This window comes from Argiope bruennichi, chromosome 5 (assembly GCF_947563725.1).
Source record: "Argiope bruennichi chromosome 5, qqArgBrue1.1, whole genome shotgun sequence".
NCBI classification, from domain to species: Eukaryota; Metazoa; Arthropoda; class Arachnida; order Araneae; family Araneidae; genus Argiope; species Argiope bruennichi.
The window spans coordinates 71073521-71098545 of NC_079155.1; the positions used below are offsets into that span (position 1 = coordinate 71073521).

At 26.9% G+C, this 25025-nt stretch overlaps 1 protein-coding gene across 1 annotated transcript in view; it reads left to right on the forward strand.

The window, feature by feature from the left end:
* Nucleotides 1-25025, forward strand: part of LOC129969050 (hemicentin-1-like) — a 456303-nt gene that overhangs the window by 384812 nt on the left and 46466 nt on the right. The window contains exon 9 of the mRNA XM_056083458.1: nucleotides 16179-16304. Within this exon, the coding sequence (XP_055939433.1) occupies nucleotides 16179-16304 (126 nt within the window). The remainder of the gene's footprint in view (nucleotides 1-16178; nucleotides 16305-25025) is intronic.

Here is a 25025-nt window from a genome sequence, read left to right on the forward strand (position 1 = left end):
TAACTATCATAAATTTTGAAAATAAATAAAGGAATAATTCAGCATTGTTTTCAATAACACTTTCATGTTAGCAATAAAATTCAAACTATTATCATTATTCCACCAATTGTTTAACTTCGTAGCATTCTTATGTTATCTAAAGTCAGAGTTACAATTTATTTTCGGAAGTAGAAAGTGAATTTCCAATACCAAGAAAGACGACATGCTTTACCCGCAGAGCTATTTTTTATGCGCTAGGATGTTTCTTTTTATGCGCTAGGATTCTATATCTTTGGGAATTTTATACACACAATAAACAGAATAAGCATATAATTATTAAATTAACACAACTTTAAAGTCTATAACAATTTCATTCTCAAAGTCACCATTTCGAAGGAATCGTAAAGATCAAGTTAGGCATAACAGTTTAAATTGAAATTAAATACATACAAGAATTTTTGCAAGAAAGATGCTAGTCAAGTACTGCATTAAAAAAATTAAATATTTTATGTTTATATAAGGTTAGACTATATCTGAAAGCAATATTTTATTTTTCTTATTTTATTAAATTAACAAGTTTATTGTATTAGCATTTAGATTCTTAGAATTTGTTATGATGTACATATTTTAGATTAAGTTCCTTAAAATCTCGCTCGAAAAACTCCTTTTAGGTATTAATGAGCCTTCAGTCTTATTTTAATTCAAGATATATTTAAAACATAAAATATTCATTATATTCTGTAGCAGATTATAATAAAACATAACGCCTCGCACTAACTCGGTTAAAATTCATAAGCATAATAAAGGAAAATACGTCAATTCATGATTTTAGAGAATGAGATTGTTGTATCAGGACAATAACATTTAAAAAATATTTCAATGTCAGATTGTAATGAAATATTATATTTCATAACTAATAACATTAAAGTAAATATGAAGTATCAAATTGAAATAACTCACATTTTTTACGATTATTTTAGTTAAATTCAGAAGTAAGAGTAGATATCTTTCTTTTTAAAGAGCGCAATGAAATAAATTCTAATTTTGGTAGCCAATGTTTTTAAATTCTCAAATTTTCAAGTTTAATTAATAAAGTTTTTTAGTGATTATGTACTTAAAAATGTTCCCTTTTTAAGCATTTTCAAGCTATTACATTAAAATATGTTTGTTTTTTTCAATCCTTTATAAAGTAAATGGGATTTACTTTAATTCCTGTTTTCACTAACCGAAATATTTTTTGTTACTTCAATTTCTTCTACAAAAAAATAAGTCTTTATTCCATAAGCAAAGATAATCAATAGAAAAACTGTATGTATTCTTTCTTTTTTTTTTCTTCTTTTTTTTTTTTTTTTGCTTCAGTACATTTAAGAGAGGTTTGAAAGAGCTGTGGACCTTTGTACCTTCAAAATATTGATTTTTTAACTTGGATCTAATAAAATAGGGAGCATTTCACTGATTACAAGAATACATAATTTGCATTTTCAAAAATTAAATTCGAAAAAAGAGTTAATAGTGAACTTGACAGGAGTTTCTAGTTGATAAACATTTAGTTTTTTTTGCAGTTTTTTTCGTCTTCATGTATCGATGAGCTTTGAATGCATTCTATTCCTTTACATTCATTCTATTCTTTTATGAAGTTTATAATAATATTTACGGAATAGTACGGTTATACAATAATGTTTATGGAATAGTATTAATTTTTAAAGGCAATCTATCTAAAGGTTATTTATTTTGAAGAATATCATTTATTTTTTAAGATTTTCAAATTATATGGCATTTATCAATTTCTGAAATTCTTATTATTAGCATATTTAAATAAAAATAAGTTCATTGTATTTATTAAATCAATGCCCCTATATTATGCTAATATTTAAGTGATTTTACACAGAATTAATTTTTCGAAGCTTATCGATTTGTGATCAAGAATTTGAAAACTATCGCATTAACTATTGTCATTAAAAAACAAATCAAATATATTTTTTTTTTAAATGAAGTTTCCACATGCTTTAAGATATTATTGTTTCTTACAGTATTTGTTCAAAATAAATACTTTAAAAAACAATTATTCTTGTACTGTTTTATAATTACAATAACACTTTGTACCCTGTTTCTTAAATTTGTTATCATATATTGAATTTTATTTGCAAAATAAATTCCTTTTATTTTTAGCTGAAATTTTTTGCAATTTTCATTGTTGAGAATGTCCCAGTTCCCATAAATAAGCATAGATAGATTGCATTTATTTTTAAGTAATTTCGAGACTTAATTTTTAATATCGATGGATAATTACCTTTAAAAATGAAGTATTTAATAATCATTTATAATTATTTTTTTAAAATTATAGTAATATGCTCTTTGTAATCATTTTAAATATTTAGGTCGGTATTTTTTTTAAATTGGTGCAACTTAATAAACTAAAATACGACACACTAGGCATTTCTTTCTGAGGAATAATTATTGAAACGAGTTTTAATTACAGCCAAAATCACCTCACTTGCGAGAACCTTAGGTATGGCGGCGAGAAGTTGCAGCATAAATAAGCAGCTTCTCGCTTCTTTGGGGATGAAGAAATGCTGTAGAGCTGCCTCCATACCAATATCGGATCGTACTTCCTTTGTGAGGGTTGGGTGCGTTGGTTGCATCGTAATTGAACTTACTTAATTTTATGCTCATTATATTGTCTTGGCGACTTGATTATTAAGTTTATCTTGGGGACATTAGCATGACAAATGTAGCTCATTTCCATTTACAGTGAAAATAAAACACTTTCTTAATAACAGCTTTAAATTACTTTAATAATTTATATTATTTTAATAATTAATAATTTATATAATTAATATATCAGTTTGTGTATATATCTTCACAACATCCATATTTTTATATAAGGCAATTATGAGACTCCTTAAATGAATAATCAATACTAAAAGAAGGATTTTTAATACAATTAATACATTTCATACATTTTTAAATAATCATGCTCTTGAAAAAAAATACCCGATTTAATGCAAGAATGAAAACTATTGGTTATTTTATAACGCTATTCTTGGACTAGAGAAGTTAGAACAATTTATCTCAAGTAACCCTAAGCTTAAATTAGTTTGCTTAGTCTCTTTAAATTCAAGCGCCATTCTTCTTTAAGTAATTCGTTTTTAGACTGTCCACAAAATCAATCTTAATACCTTTCCAATAACATCTAGGTTAAGCCGTCGAGTAGAAAGAGAAAAGAAAGTACTTTTTTTTTTTTGTACTTTTCTTGAAGAAAGTAGAAAAGAAAATTAAACAAACTTTAAATAATTTACCCTCAAGGAATTTCCTTCTATTTCTGAAAAACTAAAATAATAAGATGAGCAAACTCTCCTCGAAAACTCTGATAATTGCTTAATGACGGATAAAATTATTGAAAATATTTGATGAGCCATAATTCATCATTTAAAAAATTTCGTAGCGAAAAATCACTTACTATAATTTCCTAAAGATGTATTTTTTCTCCCAGTTATTAAATCTCAGGCAATTAAAGTTTGAGATTTAGCGTATAAAATGGAGAACACTTTAGTATTATAGAATATTTGTAGGAATAATTAATTTCATAGTAGGAAAATTAAAAGTAAATATGAGATTTTACGATGTTTATTGCTATGTTAATAATTTAATACTTTGTTAATCACATTTTTAAGTTTAAAGCAACATGAGCTCCTGTATGTATTTATAATTAAGGAATTATGTTTAGTAAGAAGCTGAAGTAGTGTAAATTCCATACAGAAGAACAATGATGAACGTTTATTTTAGAAAGTGCAATTCATATTTTAAACAACGTACGATGAGATATTAATATTTTTAAATATAAAAGATAATAAAAATAACATATAGTACAATGGTAAATACAGTGTGGTTATAATTAAAGTTCCCCTTTGAAGTGGCCATAAAAGAAAAACTACCGGACCAAATGTTATCAAACTTGGTAATAATTTAAAGGAGGGCATGAAAATTTTTCTGCCAGAAAAAAAAAGTTTAAAATCTCACCACCAGGGATGAAATGGCTCTGTATCAATATTGTTAAGTAAAGTAGGACATAAAGACACCGGTTTAATATATATTCAATCGTTACTGAAACATGTTACAACACATATTCAATGTGTGTTATCACAGAAGACTGTTTATGGTTATAATTTAAACAATTTGGCGGAACTGAAAGATGCGATACACCAACATGTGCGTAACATTCTCCTGATAGACTAAGAGCTACTGTTGATAATGCAGTAATGCGATTTTACTTGCTTTCAGAAAATGGCCGACGCCATATTGAACATGCTTTGTAACATGTTTCAGAAACGTTTAAACCTATTTTAAACTGATCTCTTCATGTCTTATTCTGCTTAACAATATTGCATAAAGCGCCATTTTCCCCTGGTGGTGTTTGATTTTTTTTGGTGGAAAAGAAATTCTCATTACCTCCTTTAAACTATTACAAAAGTTGATAATATTTGGTACTGTAGTTTTCTTTTTATGACCATTCAAAAGAGGAACTTTAATTATAATCAGACTGTATATAATAAAATATTTTATAATATATAACGCAATGGTAAAAATAAATATATAAATAACTCCCAAAGCTTATAATCAAACAGTTATAATTTGCAACACTGAATTGATACATGCAAGATAAGTTTCGTAAATTTACAATTCGACAATGTAAACTGTATTTAAGAGCATGATTTGTCATTAAAAAACTATACATAATCTTCCGCCTGCTCATCTATGTGTCTGAAAGAAATTCTATGACGACGACAGATAGATACATGAAAACAAAAAGTGGTGTCATATTAACTATAAATAAGCATCAGAAAAAAAGCAATATTTTCACCTTTCCTTACATAGTATCATTTACTCTCAGTATTAGGATGCGTTTTGATGGGGTATTTTTTTCTAGGAATAAGAAAATATTGAAATATTATTTCAGTATTAATATTATTCAAATATTAATAGAAGAATATTTAAATAATTTATTTCTATGTATGATCTTTTAAAATCTAGTGTGATGAAAAAAATATATAACAGTATTCTGGTTTTGCTGCTTTGTCAGTATTCTGTCAGCAATGATATATCCAAATGGCTAAGAAAGGTTAGCTGCTTTACATTATCTAGATTCTTTGGGTACTTAACATATTCAGTTTGGTAGGACAAGCATTGAGTTAGGCATATTCGATTTGGCAGGATAACCATTGAGTTTCTCAAACTATCATCAAACTAAGTTCAGTGAAAAGAAAATAAAGTCATATGAATCTTATACCATCACTTATAAATTCTGCAAGAAATTCTCTACCCAACTTAATAAGTGTTCAATAATTACGACTGTACATATTTTTTAAATATGTTAATAAAATTTAATAAACTTTAAAAAAAGTTAACTTTAAGCACGAATTTGGAAGATCGTAGATGCGCTTTGTAATGACTGGAGAGAGGCAGTTACTTTCAGAATTTTGAATATCTACTACTTCAGTGTCAATAAAGATATAGTAACGCTCTAAAAATTGGGAATCTAAAGCTAAAAAAAAATAACCAAGCGATCTGATTATCGAAAGTTTATGATACTTTCTTTAGGATCCCAACCTCATTTGTTTATTAAAACTGTCAAAAATGCGTTGTTCCAAAAAATGCAAGTAAAATCCAATTTCTCACTTATTACCATACATCATTATGAGATAAGATAAGATTATCTTAAAATTTTTCTTTTGATTCTAAATGAGCAAACTTTATTATTTTTTTTTTCAAAATACTGAAACTCGTAATTACAATTTTAATCAACTCTGTCAACAACGGTTAACGCATTAAAATGAAACCCAAGTCCGTAATTACAGAAACGACACTTCACTTAATGAACAGATCTTTTCGTTTTGGAAAACATGATTAACGCCTTGGGGTTTACTTAGTAGCTTTTCTGGAAGAATTCTAGAAAAATATTAATGAAGATAGTTGGAAAAAACACGAAATACCATGATGAGTCAAGTTACATTAAATTCTCATCATCGCATATTTTTTAATAATACTTCTGGAAGTCACTTCTTAACTTTTTTTTTTATTAGTTTGGTAAATTGCCTTTTGAATGTAAAAAACCAACTTTTCAAGTTTTAATTAATTATCAGCTATCATTTTGCAATGATAGGGAGATCAAATATGAGCTTAAACACAATTATATTAGTGCATACATTCGACCAGGAAAATAATAAAAACTAATAAACAACAGAAATTTCTTTGAAATTTTTATAACCAATATTAGGTAAAGGTTTTTAAAACTTGATGTTTATGATAGGTATGCTCATCCATTTATATATCTGAGTATTTCATCAATAATACAATTCTTTCGTGCTGGAGGTTACAGTAATCTCAGATGCCAAAAAAATTAAAGTTTTCCATCAAAGTTTCCATCAAAAATTAAAGTTTTCCATCAAATTAAAGTTTTTACATCGGCTTGTTACGTAAAAAAAGCCACGTCATTATATTTTCAAACTTACCACATATTTCAAGCGGCCTCACTCTACAATTTATACATTATATTAACCCCCTTAAGGATAAGACATCTCTTAATCGAAAAAGATTAAATAGTTTAAGAAATTATATCATAGCTTTTCAAATTCCAATTTTTGTTATATATTTTTTGCTATTGCTAAAAAACATGAAAAATGTAAGTGCTTAGTATTGGTTTCTGTATTTTGAACTCTATTTAAATTACATGTCTCTCTTTTATATCGCAGATACTCGTACATTATCTTATGATTTATTGGGTTACTCTATCTTGGATATCGCCTTTGATTATGAAAATGCTTTTGAATTGGGATTAAGGCATTGTTTATCCTATTTATTTCAAGTTGATTATAATTTTCTATTCTAAAATGGTGATGTTTTTTATTTGTGTAAATTGAAGAGATTTTAAAGCTAAAAATATAACTTAAAAAGCATATGATTTCTTTCTCTCTTTTTTTTTAACAAAAATGTTTTAAATAATAATGCTAATGTTTATTATTGAGTAATCTAGCTTAATTTTTTCCTGCAATTTCATTTCGTAAATTGTTAGAAATAAATCATTGCTTTTAAAGCATTTTAAGTATATGCAAATGTTTAAAGTTAAAAAATGTCTCATATTTAAGTCTGAAAATGAAAACAAACAACTTGTAACCTAATATAAAATATGTTTAGTATATTCTTATTTGGAATCAATTTTCAAAAATCTTTTCAAACAAATTTTGAATTAGATTTTTAATTAAATTCAACTAAGAGCTACTCATAAGATTTCAATAATGTTTAACATTTAAATGAACAATGTATCATAAAAATAAATATGATATCAGTTTTGAAAGGTTTCAGGCAACAAATTATGGTATTATGCCATCATTTACTGCATTGCAAGAATAGCAATTCCGTCAATTATGCTATTCTGTTCTTCAAAATTATGAAAAATATTTAACTTTTATTGGCAACTTTTTTTTTCTATTTTTTTTTTTTTGAAATTTGTATTAATATATATGATGTAAGAAATATAAGACAGAGGAAGCAATACATTTCAAGTACTATTTAATTCTCCATGCTATGATTACGCTGTGCTACAACGTATTCTTGTTCGTGACACAGAATGTATAATAAATATCAAACTTAATTTTAATCAGAGATTTTCGATCATCACTTGAAGTAAAATTCACTCAAATTAAATTGTCAAGATAAAATTAGAAATTATTATAGTCTAGATGAAATATTCCATCGAATTCTTTCACTTGCGATGCTTTTGCTGCAAATAATTAAGCACATAGTGCAAGTCAAAAATTGTATTTGCTCATAGAGTTTTAATGCCGACGTAACTTCAAATATCTTCCACGATTTTTTGATAAAATATTCAATCGTTTTACGATGAATAGTACATATATTATTCCAAAGATTTGTACAAGTTTAACTTCAATAAAAATATACAGAATGAAAACTAATAAAGGATGGGAAACATTTATGCGATTTTCTTTGTCAATAATAAAAGAATACACATTCGTATTTTCAATGGTTTTATTCAATAATGCGTTTCACCTCCCTTCTGAACAACATTTACCATTTCCTTTTTCTTTTCTTTTAGTCTTTTATCGTTGATACTTTTCCTAGTATTCATTCCGCCTTCAGCAAATATTTTGGCTAAAATATTTACGTCGGAGCAACTGATATCGCTAACAATTTCGTCTCTCAAACTTCTAAGACAATACAGACAAATGTCAATTTCAAAGAAAAACACTTGGGAACGTCGAATTTTTCTCCAGACACCAGAGTTGAGGGAAATAAAATTTTCTATTTTCTACCACACTACGTAGAATGTTGTTTGAAATTTTTTAATCAGAAAGGTGCTGGACAAGACGCATGGGCTTTACATGAAATAAATAGAAATTGTAAAATATCATTTTAATTGAATTTCAATGTTTTTTTATTTGTCTATTTTTTTCTTTAAAAAACATCAATTCGCATTTAATTTTGATTTTATGAATAAAAAATATCTAATGTATGTATCGAAAAAATTGTAATAAAGCCTTAAGCGCATTTGATATAAACTCCCTAAATGAAATTGTTTATTATGCAACTAATGCTATTTGCTTTGAGTTCAAAACATTATCATTGCAATAATTAAAAGTAGCAATTTATTGTCATGATAAATGCTTAACACGCATAAAAATAAATTTTCCCGGTTCTCTATGGTTTCAACATATGAAGAGATACATTTGTCTACAGTTCTATTATTATTTTCTAAGTCTTTTTAAGACTTTGCTGTAAGTATTTCCATATGGCATAATCTTAATCTGTAATAATAAAATGATAGTTTTTAGTACATGGATTACATGATTATTTTTATTGTGTTGCATTTAATACAATGAAAATATGAGGATATAATTTTTCTTAAAGCAATTTCAGATGATAAAAATATTTTATAGTTATTGAGTCTCATGGTTTTGGCTTCATAACAGTAACAAATGTCGCAATTAAAATTGAAACAAATTATTGCCCCCTAAAGAGATCTCTCAATAAAAATAGAAAAAACATATCCTAAAATATTTTTCCTTCTATCAATTATTTTAATTCGGCACCATTGTTTTTAAACTGCACATCGCCATGAAATCTTCAGATATTATCTACTAAGTTAAACTAAATCCCCTTTTTCCAGTAAAATATAATTCTTTACCTTTTTATTATCTGTATATATTTACTCTTTTAAATACATCGATTAGATTAAATAGTTATAGATAACATAACAATTTAAGACTATCTATTTTATCTTAAGCCTTACCTCGCACTGAAAATAAGATTGTATTTTCTAAATAAGATAAGTAATTTTCTTCAACAATATTGTTTTCTGCATCATGCCAATCATAGTTTCCTGTAACCATATACTTAATGGAAATGTTTCTAAAAATAGTTAAGAACTTTCTCATTTTAAAGATTTTGGATAAACTTTATTGCAGCAGGGCATTACATTTCCTGTAATGAAAACCAAAATTTATATATTTCATTATTGATTTTTCAGTATTAAAATTTCAATAATGAAATCCTTAAATAAATTATAGCAGCAGATAGCAATCTTATTTGAATAAAAATAAGTTTTGAAATCGCATTTAACGAATAATTAAAATTATAAACAATATTTTACATAAACTGTTAAATACAGCTAACTTTACATATACATATTTTTAAATACCGATACTGAATATCAAATATCCTTTGGGTGGTTTGTTTATAAACTCGCTGAGAAGAATGCGAGTTGCTCCTAAACTTTTAATACTTTATAAATGTTTAGAATAATTAAAGAAATATTGAAATTAAGAGAAGTATAAAACCTAACAGAATATATTTCTAAGAAATTATTTTATGGAAATGCGTTGCCCTTGGAATAATCTGCATTGCATTCTAATGGGAACATAATGAAATAATTGAAATATTGCAAAGTAATCATTAATTTGCATTAATCTTGTTATATTTCCATAATAGAACGTGTGTGATTGATTTAACAAAATCATTATTTCTGGATATATCACTTTGGTGTAATTGCATCTGCACCGTATGTATAATTATGTGCATTATCGAATTTAGAAAGAAGCAATTTGATGTAATTCCAAGCTCTTTTTGTGTTGTTTGGTAATAGTACATTTCAAACTCAAAAGGAAGTCGATAGCTCTTTGTACAAGAATACTTATATATTAACATGATGATGTTTACTGACAGATTACTGGTAAATTGTTATATGTGTGTTGCAAATTACAAAATGAAAATATCATTCCACTGATCACACTATTGTATCCAAAGCCTTTAAATGCAACATATTGATATTTCCTGTGTAATATAGTCTAGAATAGAAAATGATAGTAATGATTTTAACGAACTTTTATTTTAAATTATTCAAGATTTTTTTGGATTATATTATTGCACAAAGTTTTTATCAAGTTATTTAAAAATGAAAAAATTTGGAATTTCTTTTATTTTTCTTTTATTTCTATGTAACGTTTTATTCAAATGTTTATAATGCTCTATAATATTTTTAACGATATTTCATAACTCCATTTTTTTTGTGTGTGTTTTATTTATCGGATGTTTACAAATATACTTTGCGACGATATTCTAAGCAAAATTTTGTGTGTTAATTTTATATCTGCTATGTAATTATGATAAACTTTAAGAATAAATTAAATACAGATGGGGCAAGCATGATATTTTTAAACAGAAGAAATTTCTCTTATTTTTTTTAATTAACAAATTCATAAGAATGCAGATTGTATTATAATTTATACCCAGCGTAGATACAATATTACTTATAATTTTACTTACCTCTTGCAAGCCATTGTAGAAAGAACAATTTATTTCATGCACGAAATAAAAAGAAAAATTACGTAATTCAGCAGAAAAAAAAAAGCATTAAAAAATCTGATGCACTGCGCATTTCTCGTCAAAAGTGTTTCACTTTAATACATCAATCCAAACAAAGATCAATGAGGTATTTTGTTGCTTTAAAACAACACATAACTCATTCCTTACTTTTATACACGTTAATGGTGAAAGAAAATCGCAGCTGAAATTTCGAATGCTCGCATTTATTGCTTGAATAGATACAACAACAACAAATACAAATGGGAAAAAAGAACAAACCGTGTTTTCCTTTCCGTCATTTGATTTACGGGAAATAATAAAAACCGTCTTTCGATTTAAAAGCACTTTGAACTTATTGAGAGAAGAGAACGAATAGCTATAAAAATAAACAATGGAGTTTTCTCAACGGAAAAGTGTAAACTAACTCATAGATTCATTTTACAGGATTTTTGGTGTTGTCTTGAAAAAAAAATCACATTCATTTCGCTGCAAGTTTAATTGCCGACATTTAATTTTATCTAAAATATATTGTCAAAGAATCTATCTGTGGTATTTTAATTTAATAAAAAAAAAGAACATTCCTCAGAAGTATATTCACAAATTATGATGGCAGAAGCATAAAATAGTTTATTCTCACAGAATGTATGTACTTTGTAAAAATTTCAAAATTCAATAGAAGGATTATAAATGAATACTACAGCGAATATTTATTTAAAAATCAACTTTGTAAACACATTTTTTTTTTCTTTGTTTGAATAGGAAGCTAATCCTAATTGTTTATAATATTTTTTTAAGCATAGAGAAAGCTTATTTAATTTGCATGTAACACAAATTATTATATGTGGTAATAATTTGTATTAGATTTTTAAATTTTAATGTAAATTAAGGAACAATTATTTGAATTCAAATGCAAATATTTGGGATCATTTTAGTTTTTTTTATTATTATTATTTTGAGTTTGTGGTATTAATAAGAGTAAAAAAGGCAAAAAATATCCTAGCAGTTATTCAGTTATTTCTTTGCATATGATACAGATAATAAAGATATTAAGTTTTCGTTTAAAAGGCGCTAAATTAATTTTGTACATCTGTAAATAAAAGAAATTGTACAGCATGTTTAGTTTTCCTAACTGAATAGGGATATTCAGACATATAAATGCAATTTTTAAAGGAAAATAGGCAAATAATTTTAAAGCAGTAAAAATATTTATTTACTTCCCTTCTTAATTAAAACAAATAAATTTGTTTAAAAGAAAGTTGAATTTTTCTCTTTGACTCTATTACTTTTATCTATGGCAAACAGAAACACTGATTTTCAGTGCATTTAAATATTTTTATTTTTTTACTAACAGTTCCACTGAGCAAAGAATATCTAATATTTGTTATTTGAAAATCTACAAAAGTCCAATGTTATACTCTTCAGATAACTCTTAGTGATGAAGAAGGAAAAATAAATATAAATTAACTGTAAGATAGCGAGGTTTCAATTCCCTTAGAAATGTTAGTTTATTATTATTATTATTAATTTGTATTTACTCTTCAATTTCATTTGTGTTATCTATAAATAAATAGAGAATAAAAGATTAAAATAATTTTTAATTTAATGTAACGGAAGTAAAAATGAATTGATTTAATTGATTTATCAAAATTAAAATCAAAGATATGATTATTGATAACGACAAGATAAGATAAAGACAAACATTTATTTTCTTTTAAAAAGGGAAGTAAGGAAATTTCAAAATGTAGCAAAGTGATACTTCAATATTTTAAGTAGAAATGCGACAGAAACGTTAGCTAAGCTTATTAAAAATTTTAAAAAAATGTTGCTGGCAATATATATATATATTAGAGGGGAACCAAAAATAATTTTTTATTTTTATTTTTAATTTGTAATAGCGCGGAAAGGTTGTCTTTTGGGTGTAGATAAAATAAATTATAAATATGAAAAATGTTGAGTAGGTCTTGAGGTGCCGCAAGGACATTAAAGTTTCATAAAAACAAACTTTGTACAAATTTTTAAGGATATTTGAGTGCATCGATTATGAAATAAAAAGCTTTAATTAGATATTGTCATATGAATAAAAGTACAAAGTTTTACTGTTCCATTGGCATGGCACTGAGTCGTCGCCGGAGCGGTTGTTATTGAGGTAAGGCGAGATTTGTCTGCGTCATATGACAAGGACAGAACTGGTTTCAAATCAGTAGCTTTGCCGAGTTCAGTTAGTTGCCATCTCCCCTTCTCTAAGCGAAATATGTGACACTTTAGTTCCCATAATAGAACAAATATGGTCAAGAGCTTCTATTACCGTTATTTCTAGCAAAATAATTTTATAAATAATAAAAGCTTATGATGCCAAATACAGACATTTATTAACCCTTTCTAGGGCCGTGGGAAGTATGCTTCCCTCCAAATTTATCAATTTTTGTATGAATTTATGTAGATTGGCTAAGTTCTGAGAAATTTTTTTAGAAAGACAAACTTAGATGCTTTAGTTCTTTATTTTACACAAAATGATGTGTCCTGATTTGATACTTAATTATTAATTAACCAAATTAATCAATCAAATTAAATTTGTCTAATAAGCTAAATGTATCCCTTTTCTTATTCTCATTTCAAGCCTAAACATATTTTAACATAATATGACTAGAAAAAAATGGCCCTTTAAAGGGTTAAAGTATAAAAGCACAAAATGCTGAGATAAGTTTAATTTCAACCTCACAGTATTCAGTGAAGAAGCTAAACGTTTATTTGATACTGCTGACTTGTATAAAAAAAAGTCCCAGTTATGGAATAAAAGATTCTAAATTTCAATCAATGCTCTAACAAGAAAATGGTTATAAGTAATATTGATATTACTTACACAAGCGCATTGAGGAAGAAAGAAGCAAGAAATAGTAAAGAATTACAGATAATAGTTAAGATTAATCAAGAACGGGCAAAATATACTAGTGTATCAGAAACGAATACTGGTGACAATGAAAACGCTGAAGAACAACAGTGTTATTTACAAAAATAAGGCACATCAACCAGATCCATCAAACAGACAAGAAGCGATAAAACTACCAAGTGCATGTGCGGTTTAATATTAAAACTTTATACAGAAGGCACCTGAAGCTGAACCAAATAGTATAGGGGACTCGGTTATCGACTTTCCTTGGCTTTCTTGTCGCATGGAGGCAGTGGAAAGACCTGTGAGAATGGTGGTCGAATACACTCTAAATATATGTGGTTCAATCGCAAGAGAAGGATACATAAGCGCAAAATGCGTCAAAATTTAATTTAAAAAACTGTTTAATATGGCAATGAAGTAGAAACAGACATTTTGGAGCTGTAACATTTGTAATCATTAAAGATACAGAAGTAAGAAACGCAAAATTGGAAATAAAGAGCATCTTTTATATTATTATTAGACTTTGTAATTAATAATTTTTTTCCCAATTGTAATGCTTTTATACATATTTAAAATCATCTTTTGTAACAATATATGAACAAAAAATTCTTAAAAATGCTTTATTAATTTTTTTTTAATTTTTCAGTTTTTTTTTTTTTTAATTCACAAACTTTAAGCTCTTTTCGGCACATCGAAATATTGTTAAATTGGAACCAGAATAATTTAAAATTCTTTTTTGAATCTAAATGCTAATTTTTCACCACTATTTCCAAACTAAAATCTAAGAAAAAAATGTGAAAGTCTCTTTTTAAAAAAATTTCATTTTTAATTTTTTTTTTTTCTTTTTTTACAAATTTCAAACACTTTGCGGCAAATAAAGATAATGTAATGTTGCAACCAAATTTTTAAATATTGTTTTTGAACCTAAAAGGCAACTTTTCAGCACTATTGCCAAACTAATACATAAGAAAAAATTTTTAATGACCCTTTTTAAAAAAATCCATTTTTTTTCCAATTTTTTAACAAATTTTAAGGTTTTTGCGGCACCTGAAGATAATGTAATATTGCAACCAAATTTTTTAATATTTTTTTTTTCAATTTTAAACAACTTTTCTGCACTATTACCAAATTAAAATCTTAAGAAAAAGACTGTTTTTATTCCACCCTAATATATAGTGATGCATTGTAACATCTGAATAGTAAGTAAAAGAAAAATTTCAATTTTTTTTCAAATTTATATAGAAAAACAAATTGACATATTTAATTTAATAGCTTACAAAACTAATGAAAACATCTAAGTTTGTTTTATTTAAAATTATTTTCTTTCTTTCCGTCTAAATATTGTGCCAGAATATTAAAAATGCATACATTACATTTCAGAAAATATTTAGATATTTATTTAAGACGACAAATAGTTAAATTTGGAAAATTTCTAAACTTTCTTGCTTTTTTTAAACATTTTTTTAGATGTCTAACAATTTTTATATGTTTAACCTTATGGGTACAGTAAATAGTATTTATAATAAGCATTTAGAATTTTATAATTATTCCACACTATAAATGTCATTAAAAAGTTGTATTTAACAGAATATTAAATGAATGGTAAAATGCATATGTACACTCTTTATATAGATAGTTAGATAGATAGATATAATTGTAATAGGAAACATCGTTTTTTAACAACAATAAAACAATTTAAATAAGTTTTGCGCTTACTTTAGTTGAAATATTTTTTAAAGGCTAATCTGCTGCCATTCATAATTAGTTTATTAGATAGCATGAGTGTAATTGCCTTTGCTTTCCCGACGGTCTATAGATTTGTGTCTTTGAACTTATAATTACAAAGTTTAAAAGATTAAAGATTAGGGAAATTTTATTTTCAATAACCCATCATAAAATGCTGAAAGTCCCACATGCAATGGCTTTTGCCTCTATATCCAAATAAGCAATTTTTTAAAATTATTTTTGTCTAATTTCCTCGTTAAGTTGGTGGATGTTTAATGCAAAATAGTTTTACAAAAAACACAAACTGCATTTAAAAAATATGAAAAAGAATGCGAGAAATTGTATGGTCTAAAATCAACAAAAACAGCTGTAAAGCTTCTAAAATTTAAAATTCTTTCGGTTATAGAAAAACGCTGCATAGAATCTGAAAGATGCATTTTCATTTAAAATTATTCATTTTAAATTAAATATATTTTGATTCATTTACAAAAGCATATAAGAAAAAGTATGCCCTGAGAGATAGACCCATCTAATATGATGGATTTAATAGTTCTGTCTAATGGAGGGTTAAAAAAGCGTTGCAGTGTGACAGAAACTTGCATGGTAAGCAAGTCGAATAAACCTTAGCAACCCTGAAAGAGAAATAAGGATCTCATTGTTCGAAAGCGACATTATATCATAAGATTAATTGGAGCTATTGTCGTTCCAGGAATGCAAGGCATTATCATCATTCGGCCAGTCCTGGGTCTCCTCATCGGGGTTTTAGTTGCCTTGGTGATCATTGCCATCATCATCATCGTAGCCCTAAAAGTGAAAAAAAGAAGAAAACAGAAAGGTGAGTGCGATTCCTCTTGACTTGTGACTGGATGAGAAATATGTCTTTCTCTTTCGAGTTTTAGTTAGTTTCTAGGAATGAGTTTGCCCTTAGGAAACATCTAAGGCGTCTTAATGAATCAGAAGATAAATTAAATTTTCGTAGCAAGAGGATGGAGCTCTTGGCTGGTGAATGAATTCATATTCTACAATGCGAATTCCGGGTTTTCAGACGAACATACAAGTATTATTATTATTTTTTTTTTTTTTCTTCCTGAAGATGAGTGATGTTAAACATTACCTTCGACATCAAACTTATATTTGCAAAATATCAGGAAAATACTTTTCAGAAATATTGAATTACAAAATGAAATGCAATAATAACTTTAAAAAAAATGAATATTTTAGCAATTAAAAATATAGCGGTTGTTTTGCTTTTCATTGAATATATTATTCAATACATATGTATCTTCATAAAATGAAGAAATAATAGACAAGTAGATTTATATAAACAGGAATGTTGTTTATGAATTTTAGTTTTATTAACTCGAATTTAATCACATTTCTTAAATAATTATTATGATGTGGGAATATTAGCGGATTTCCTATGAAAATAAAATTGCATTGTTTTCACAATCGCATGGGGAAAGTCTTTCTGGAAAGTTAATTTCAAAGGTATTGAAACTTTGAAGAAGGGATATGAACCAATAAATCAAAATGCAAATTGTATGCACAAAATGTACGATTTCATGCAAATGTCATTGTAAAATGTAAAACATATATACATATAATTAAAATAAATGAAAAGTAGAAACGTTCAAGCAAACTACTCTGGCTTTAAAAAAAACACTAAATTGGGGGAAAATGCATTTAGGACACATCCCCGTCTTCAAAAAACTAATTATCAGACATTTCTGTTGACTTTTTTAAAGTTAACAATTTTTATTTCGTGTTTATTTACAATGTCTCAAGAATGGTGGAACATATTTCGAAAATATATTTCCATACTATAATAGATCGTTATTTCTAATTCTTTAAATTCAAATGTAAAATTCATATATTTCTTCAAAAAATATTTGGTATTTCAAAATATTCCATAAGATTTTTTTTTCATTTTGTTTTAAATATTTAAATATTCCCTTAAGGATTTTTTTTATTTTTGACTTTTATTGTTAATGACATTACAAGAAATTTTTAATTACACTTTTATTAATTCTACTCGGATAAAGATGTCTGATTTAGAGCACTTTTTTTTCAGCCCACATCTTAATCGATATCAGCATTTTTTATTATAAAATAGATAACAAAATTTTATTATTCCTTAAATTTATGATAGTTTTTATCAAATACTATTATAAATTTTCAGTAATCTTTGCTTTTCTTCCGGAAATAAATATAAGGAGATTATATTTCCCTGAAATAAAAAGAAAAAAAAAACATAATTATCGGGGGAAAATAATCATGCTCTTTTTATTATCATTATTTTTTTTTACATAAGATTCCATTTTTGAGCAAGCAATCTGTATAAAATCATTTTTTATACCTTTAACTCAGTCGTTTTCTAGAACTATTAACTTCTTTAATAAATGCTTTGATGAATAAAAATTTCTTAGTAAGAGATTTAAATAGATGATTCATTTTAAATACAAATTTCATTAAATAATTATTAAATTGAATAATTTCTAAGAATGGAATAATTGAATAATTTTTCAGAAAATTCTCTCCTTCATTTAATATATATTCTGCAGAATTACCTCCCTGCAAAAATCAACTTGGCGTTAATATATTTAATTCAAATTTAATTATTACTCCTTTTCTCAACAGCAAATTTATCATATATATCTATATTTGTATAAATTATACATACAGACTTTCAAAAAGAACTCGCCGGAGCAAAAATGTGCATACTAGAACGATCGCAAAATATCTCATTTTAAACAAAACGAAGAGAGTGCTGAGTCCTTTGAAGAAACTTCTCGCTAGAGGCTGGTTGTTAAACGGGCGAAATCGCATTTAATTTTATCTACAAAAATATTTGCTTCCGATTCTCTCTCTAACACAGGGATAACAATTGCAATTAGCTGACGGTGCAGAAATCTTTCTGCCGATCCCATACTGTTCATTGGGGGATACAGCTGAAAAGCTCAGAGGAAAACACAACGGGTTTACTAGTGTAGAAAAGCACGTCTGACGGGGCAAGTGTCGGTTGCACATACATCTATTCACTGTGAACAACGGCACGGGAAAGAAAAGGGAGGACCTTTTTCGAAACCCCCCTAGGGATAACCAATCGCAGACACCGCTCAGGGGAGCAGCCCTCAGGGAATGCCACGTTTGCCTTGCGACAAAAGACACTCGGAGCTCAGCAAGAAAGACGATAAAAGAACCCGCTATAGTAAAGAAATAGTAAGAAAAAAAAAAAAAAGAAAACAAAAAAAAAAAGCAATGGAATTTGCCGAAGAAAGACAAATACGCAGTCCGCAGTGGATAATAGAACAAGAGGAAAAGAAACCTCTTGTTATTGCACGGTTTACGACTGAAAAACTTCCGTTTCCGTTTGATTCTTTCTTCTGTGAACAATATTTCTTTTTTCTTAATATTCGATCTTCATTCTGTGATCTCATAATAGATAAGCTTAGTAATATCAAGAATATGTTAGTATAGGACGTCTATAAGCAATGATTATGAGCTATACGTATAAACTAGAATCAAGTAAAGTTACGCTATAAAAAAAGAGCTATAAATCTTATTTTAGATAAATTTTCCTGAAGTTAATCATGAATTTGGAGGATGATTTGTAATAACATACTTTCATCAACATTTTGTGGAATAAATATATTTCGTAAATGTAAATGAATGCTAAATACATCACAATTTGACGCAATCATACTATAACAAAATATGTTATCCCGGATTCGTTCGCAAACTATAATGTAAATGTGTAATATTTAGAAATACAAATTGAAACAGCTTCATTTTATTTCACAACATATTATTTCTAATATGTTAATGCATTTCAATACGATTTTAAATTTGAATTTTTAATTATCAGTACTTGAAATTGCGTATTTCAAAGCTAGTTCGAGATTTAAAAATTGAGTACAACTTATCTTACTTAGATGCTAAAGTTATGTTAGATAGATTTTTTATCAATAGCAAATATATGATTATTCCTGCTCTTTTTTTTCAATGAATGCTTACGCATAGGAGATTAATAATATCATCTGTGGCTTCTTCGACTTCTGTAGATTTCTATCTTTAATTAAAAATTCTTTTTTATTGAAACAAAACAAGATGAACCCCACACGACTCAGAAAAATTTTACCGTGACATTCCTGTGGAACTTGAGTAAGGGCAAATATGGAACTAAAATATAACTATGAAATAACTTTAATAAAATATAACTATGGAAAGGTTAAATTAAAGGACATTTTTTTTAAATTACTGAAATTTTTTTTAAACTTTATTTTATTTTAAATATAAGGAAAAAAGTGGGAAGTGAACTACTAAGTTTTGATTTTTTCTCTGTGTTGTTCATTAAAGATGACGAATTATATTTTTAGAAGATCTAATGTAAAAAAATACAACACAAAATAAGATTTTATATTAATAAACTTGATTTTATTTACAATTTATTTTTATATCTATAGTATAAATTGATTTTTGTTTTTAGATCATTAAAATTTGTCTTAAACAAAGAAGGATAGCGACATAAAATGTGACAATTACAGGTTCCTTCAACATATATGCTCTAATTTTACCTTTCAGAATTAATTCATTCTTAAAATATTTAATTAAATATCAAAAATTAAAACAAACTTCGGTGTTTCTTCTCAGTATTTCACCAACAATATTTGAAATTATTAAATGTACTAAACTTATTTACATACTACCATACTGTTCAAACAAATATCTTTCGGATTCTGATAATTAAATTGGCGTAGTTCCAAAAATTCATTTAAAACACAAATTGCAACGGCATTTTTTATTGTCGCAGCTAAATTCAAACCAATTCTATTATCTCATCAAATGCTTCATTTGCGTAGATTTGATGCTGTTATTGGTATCGTAAATAATTTCCTTTGAAAATAAAGGGGAAATATTTATAAAAGCCCTTTTAACTTCGTCATCTGCATACCTTTGAAATTTAGTTTTCACTGTGAGTGAAAAGAACCTTCACTGATAGAGATTCAAAAACCATAGTTAATTAGTCTCTATATGAGAAGTTGCGGTTAGATTACGTTAGATTACCATTTTAGAATTTATGTAAATTCTAAAATGGTACTATTGAATATGTATAATGTCTCAAGCTTTTGAGGATCGTATATTGCGCCATGCTGTTTCCTGTTAGGCGAATTAACACCAAAAGAAAAGAATGACACTTTCGCAGGATACGAATGCACTTCTATAGTCGCTTTATCTACATTGAAGATTAGAAAATGTATTATCAAATGTTGCTCGATATATCAGATAGAGCCTGTTTTGAATATACATGCCATCCAGGATTTCGCATATTCTTATATTATTTTTCATTTTACGAAATAATGGATAAAATTGAAAATTAATGAGGACGTGTTTAATTTATATGATGAGCTATATAGCAACATCGCACCGTACAGAATTAAAGGGGATATCATTCAAAAAGAAAATGAATACCACTATCGTAAAAAAATGATGTCTACAAAGAATTAGAAAAATAGTTCATTTTGCAAACTTTGGGTAACCCCTATTTAGAATAAAATCATCCGAAAGTGATTGACTCACCTTTCTGAAATGAACAATATGTTATTTCTCAGAAAAAAAATAAGAAAAGAATTAACTGCTATCCGAGATAACAGAAGATGTTGGAGAGGATACCCGAACACTAATAAAATATTTTGCTTTTATTACGTTAAAATTTTCATAAATTCTTAGATGCGAAAATATTTTATTTTGAACAAGCCAGATTAATTTTAATTAATTTAATAATACAAGCCAGATAATAATTTTAATAAAATTATCAATCGAAGATTCATTTTTTAGAAATTTTAATTACATAATTAGAATAGCTTATAAAATATGCGCCACTCATATTTTATTATCTATGTAATTTATTTTCATTTTTAAATGATAGTTTATTAACCTACGGTATGAAATAATTTCCGTAATTTATTTAATACTAGCCGCCTTTGTCGACCAGCTGGTTCGCCAATCTTAATTGTCGTTAAAAGTTTAATAATTAAATATTTTATGTAACTCCTATTTTAATAGCTTCTTCATCAAAATATTTTAAAGCTTCAAATTTTGGTAGTCACATAATTCACTCATAATATTATAAAGGCCTTCAGCAGTAACGTTATATGTATCTCTCTAATTTTCTGTTAATTCCAGTAGAATTTATGCTTTAAGTTAAAGTGGAAATGATTAAAGTGCAATTGATATCAGAACATTTTTGCTAAAACGAAGCATATTTTTTTAATATGAGTACTGAAAACAGAGTCGCTGAGTATTTAAACTTTATGGGCACTAAAGAATATCTTTCTTAATTTATATAATATCTCAAGAACTTTTCAACAAAATTTTCTCAGATTCATCATGAACAGATCGATTAATTAACAATGTTTTAAATGCATCAAACACTAAGAAAATAAAAAGAAGCGTTTAAAATAATCGGTCGAAAATAGGTTTAAAAACTACTTAAAAAAACAATGTATTTAAAACTATAAGCATATACAAAAAAATATATAACTAACAGAAATACAATTTAATTACAAAAGCACACAACTAACCTAAAAATAATTTAAATTGAGTCAGAATCCAATGAAAAGAGTTCTCAACAATCAGAACACAATGCGCATGCGTGAATTTTCAACGCCAATTATGGTAACGCAAATACGTGAATTTTCTACGCTAGTTGGGATAACGCTATGCAGATTAGAAATTTTTAATGTCATTTATTATGTTTTATTTTAATTCAAAAGTACTTCAGAATGAATCTGAAAGATCGATTCATTAACAATTTTTAATTTTAAATGCATCAAACATTAAGAAAATAAACAGAATCGTATGAAATAAGCGGTCGAAAAGTGTTAACCCTAGCCTCGTTAGTGTGGGGGAAAAAAACTGAAGCCTTACTCATTTGGCGGTGGGGAAAATGAAGATTTTTTGGCGGGAAAGTTAATTTTTAATTAATAATTAAAATTCTAATTAAAAATTCAAAAAAGGGACCCCAGGTGCACATTCCCGACCTCCAAGGTATATATGTACCAGTACCATGAGTGCCAACACACACACACACACACACACACACACACACATTGAGCTTTATATAAGTATAGATATCTGTTTTGTGATGCTTTTGAGATTTAATATCCACCACCAAAATATTTATTTATCAAAAGTTCATGGAGATTCATGTCATATACAAAAAAGTTATTTATTGTATTTATAAAAAATATAAAAGATAATGTTGAAGCAAATAAAAAAAGCCAAATTAAGTAAATCAGAAAAAAAATTATCGCTTGCATGTTAAATTTTCATATTAATTGCGTGTTTATTAGGATCAAATTCATAATACACTAATTAATAAAAAGTAACTAGCATAACCATTATTCTCATCTTTCGTGTATATTTAGCTAATCTTGAATTTTCTTATCGTTTCTCTTTCTTTCATTCTCTGCATCCCTTAAACACATAACGACGAGATGCAAGATGGTAGGCGGTGCTTTTGGAAATCCTAATCCTACTCAAGTATAACGTCTCTAAATGACCTCTCTGTGTGCTCGTTTTATGCTTCACAAATGAAACTGAATAAGCATTTTGTGTGCATAATTTCCATCATTTGGATCAAGAATCTTTTATCTACAACTTTAGCCAAAAAAAAAATCATATATATATATATTATTTGACTTTCTATTTTTGTATAATTAATTCAAATATTATATGCAAATACGCAGACCAAAAAAGTTCGCTTTTTGGCAGATAGATATAATTTATTACGTTTATACAGTTTTAATGATTAATCTACAGGTCAATTCATTCCATATATCTCTTTGCATTTTTCAGTGCGTTTATTCACTTGTACGTCGACTTTCTTTTACAAATTTCGTCCACATTTCGATAAATAAAGAATTTGTTACTGAACTGCATGTCAAGTTTCATTGATCAAGCTATATATGTTTTTGATTGTTTTGAAAAACAATCCGAAAAATATAAAACAGCATACTAAAATGAGGAATGTCAAAAAAAACTGAAACGGTAAAGGGAAAATTTTCTCCCAATTTGAATACCTGAATATATTTTTGTATAGGGTAAATAAGAGAATTCATTTCGGCTTTTGAAATGGGGAACATCTAGAACTAAACTAAATATAACTGGGACTTTTTCCTTGTCAGTTTTTGAACTTTGGCCTTGTCAGTGAAAGTGATGTGACATTAAATTATGTTCTATAGTGAAAATGAGCAGGAATATTGAAGATTGACGTAGTTCTAAAAACATCTTTATCAGTCTTAGAAATGTCTAAAGAGTGGAAATTCTTGAAATATTTTCATCATAGCATTAGCATCTTTAGCATCTTCTTGTATATGTCGTAAACGAGAAATGTAATATATATATATATATTTGTAGGAAAATTCAAATTTAATTAATAATCTTTAAATAATATCGTTAAAAGCAATGTTAAAATATGATGAACACACAAACTCCGCAACTGCATAATTTATAACAATTAATGAAATAAAAAAAAATAAAAAAAAATAGGCATTTAAAAATATTTAGTTTTCTAATTTTTTTTATCACTTAAGGAAAATATTAAGGTGGTTTCAGTTAATATCCCTATTTATATAATTATAGAAACAATGCTGTATAATTTCTAAATCTGGGCAGTTTGCAGCTACATGTTGATACACGTAAACAATTCTAAAAATTATCATTAATATGGTAAGCAAACAAGCCCTACTATACGCATAATTTATCTGCAGTTATGATAAATGCTAATTTTAAATTGTATCATATATAGGAGTGTTATGACATCAATTGTCTGCTTGCTAAGAATTAAAATGCAAACAATAGTCAATTCTGAGTATAATGGACTGTATATTATTAAATATTAACTCAAATCAATTCTGAGAGTAATAGTCTGTATATTAATATGAATATCAGCAGATATTATGTCAGTATACTGGCATTTATTATTGTGATATTAACAAATAAATGCTAATAATTGTCGTACAGATAAACATATTTATATAAAATGTGATTTGTGTAAAACGAAAATGATTATTTTCTTCTTCATTTCACCGTACGATCCCTTCTCGTCCCTTCTAAAATTCATAAAAATGGTTTGGAAAAGAATATCCAATCGGAAATTGTAGTTTTTTAATGTCCAAATGTTCACATTGTTAACATATTCTAAACTAAGTATTTTCCCTGTTCATAACTAACCTGAACTGTTAGATCTTTTTATAGTAAATATTACTGGAAAAAGATGAAAATTACATCTAAGGAACAAAACATTGAAAATATTTGCTTTATCTTAGAAAGTGCACTTCATCATATTGTTATTTATTCATAAAGGATCTTTCCTGATTGATAGATTTCTGTAAAGGATGATCTACATTACTTTTGTTGCAGTTCTAACTTGCCTGATTAGCTTTCATTCGTATATTTGACTGTTTGTTAAAATATATCTGCTGAATTAAGCACACACAAGGGCAGTTTCACCAACACATGGCTAATTGGCCTTTGACGGAATAGCTTTTGCAAT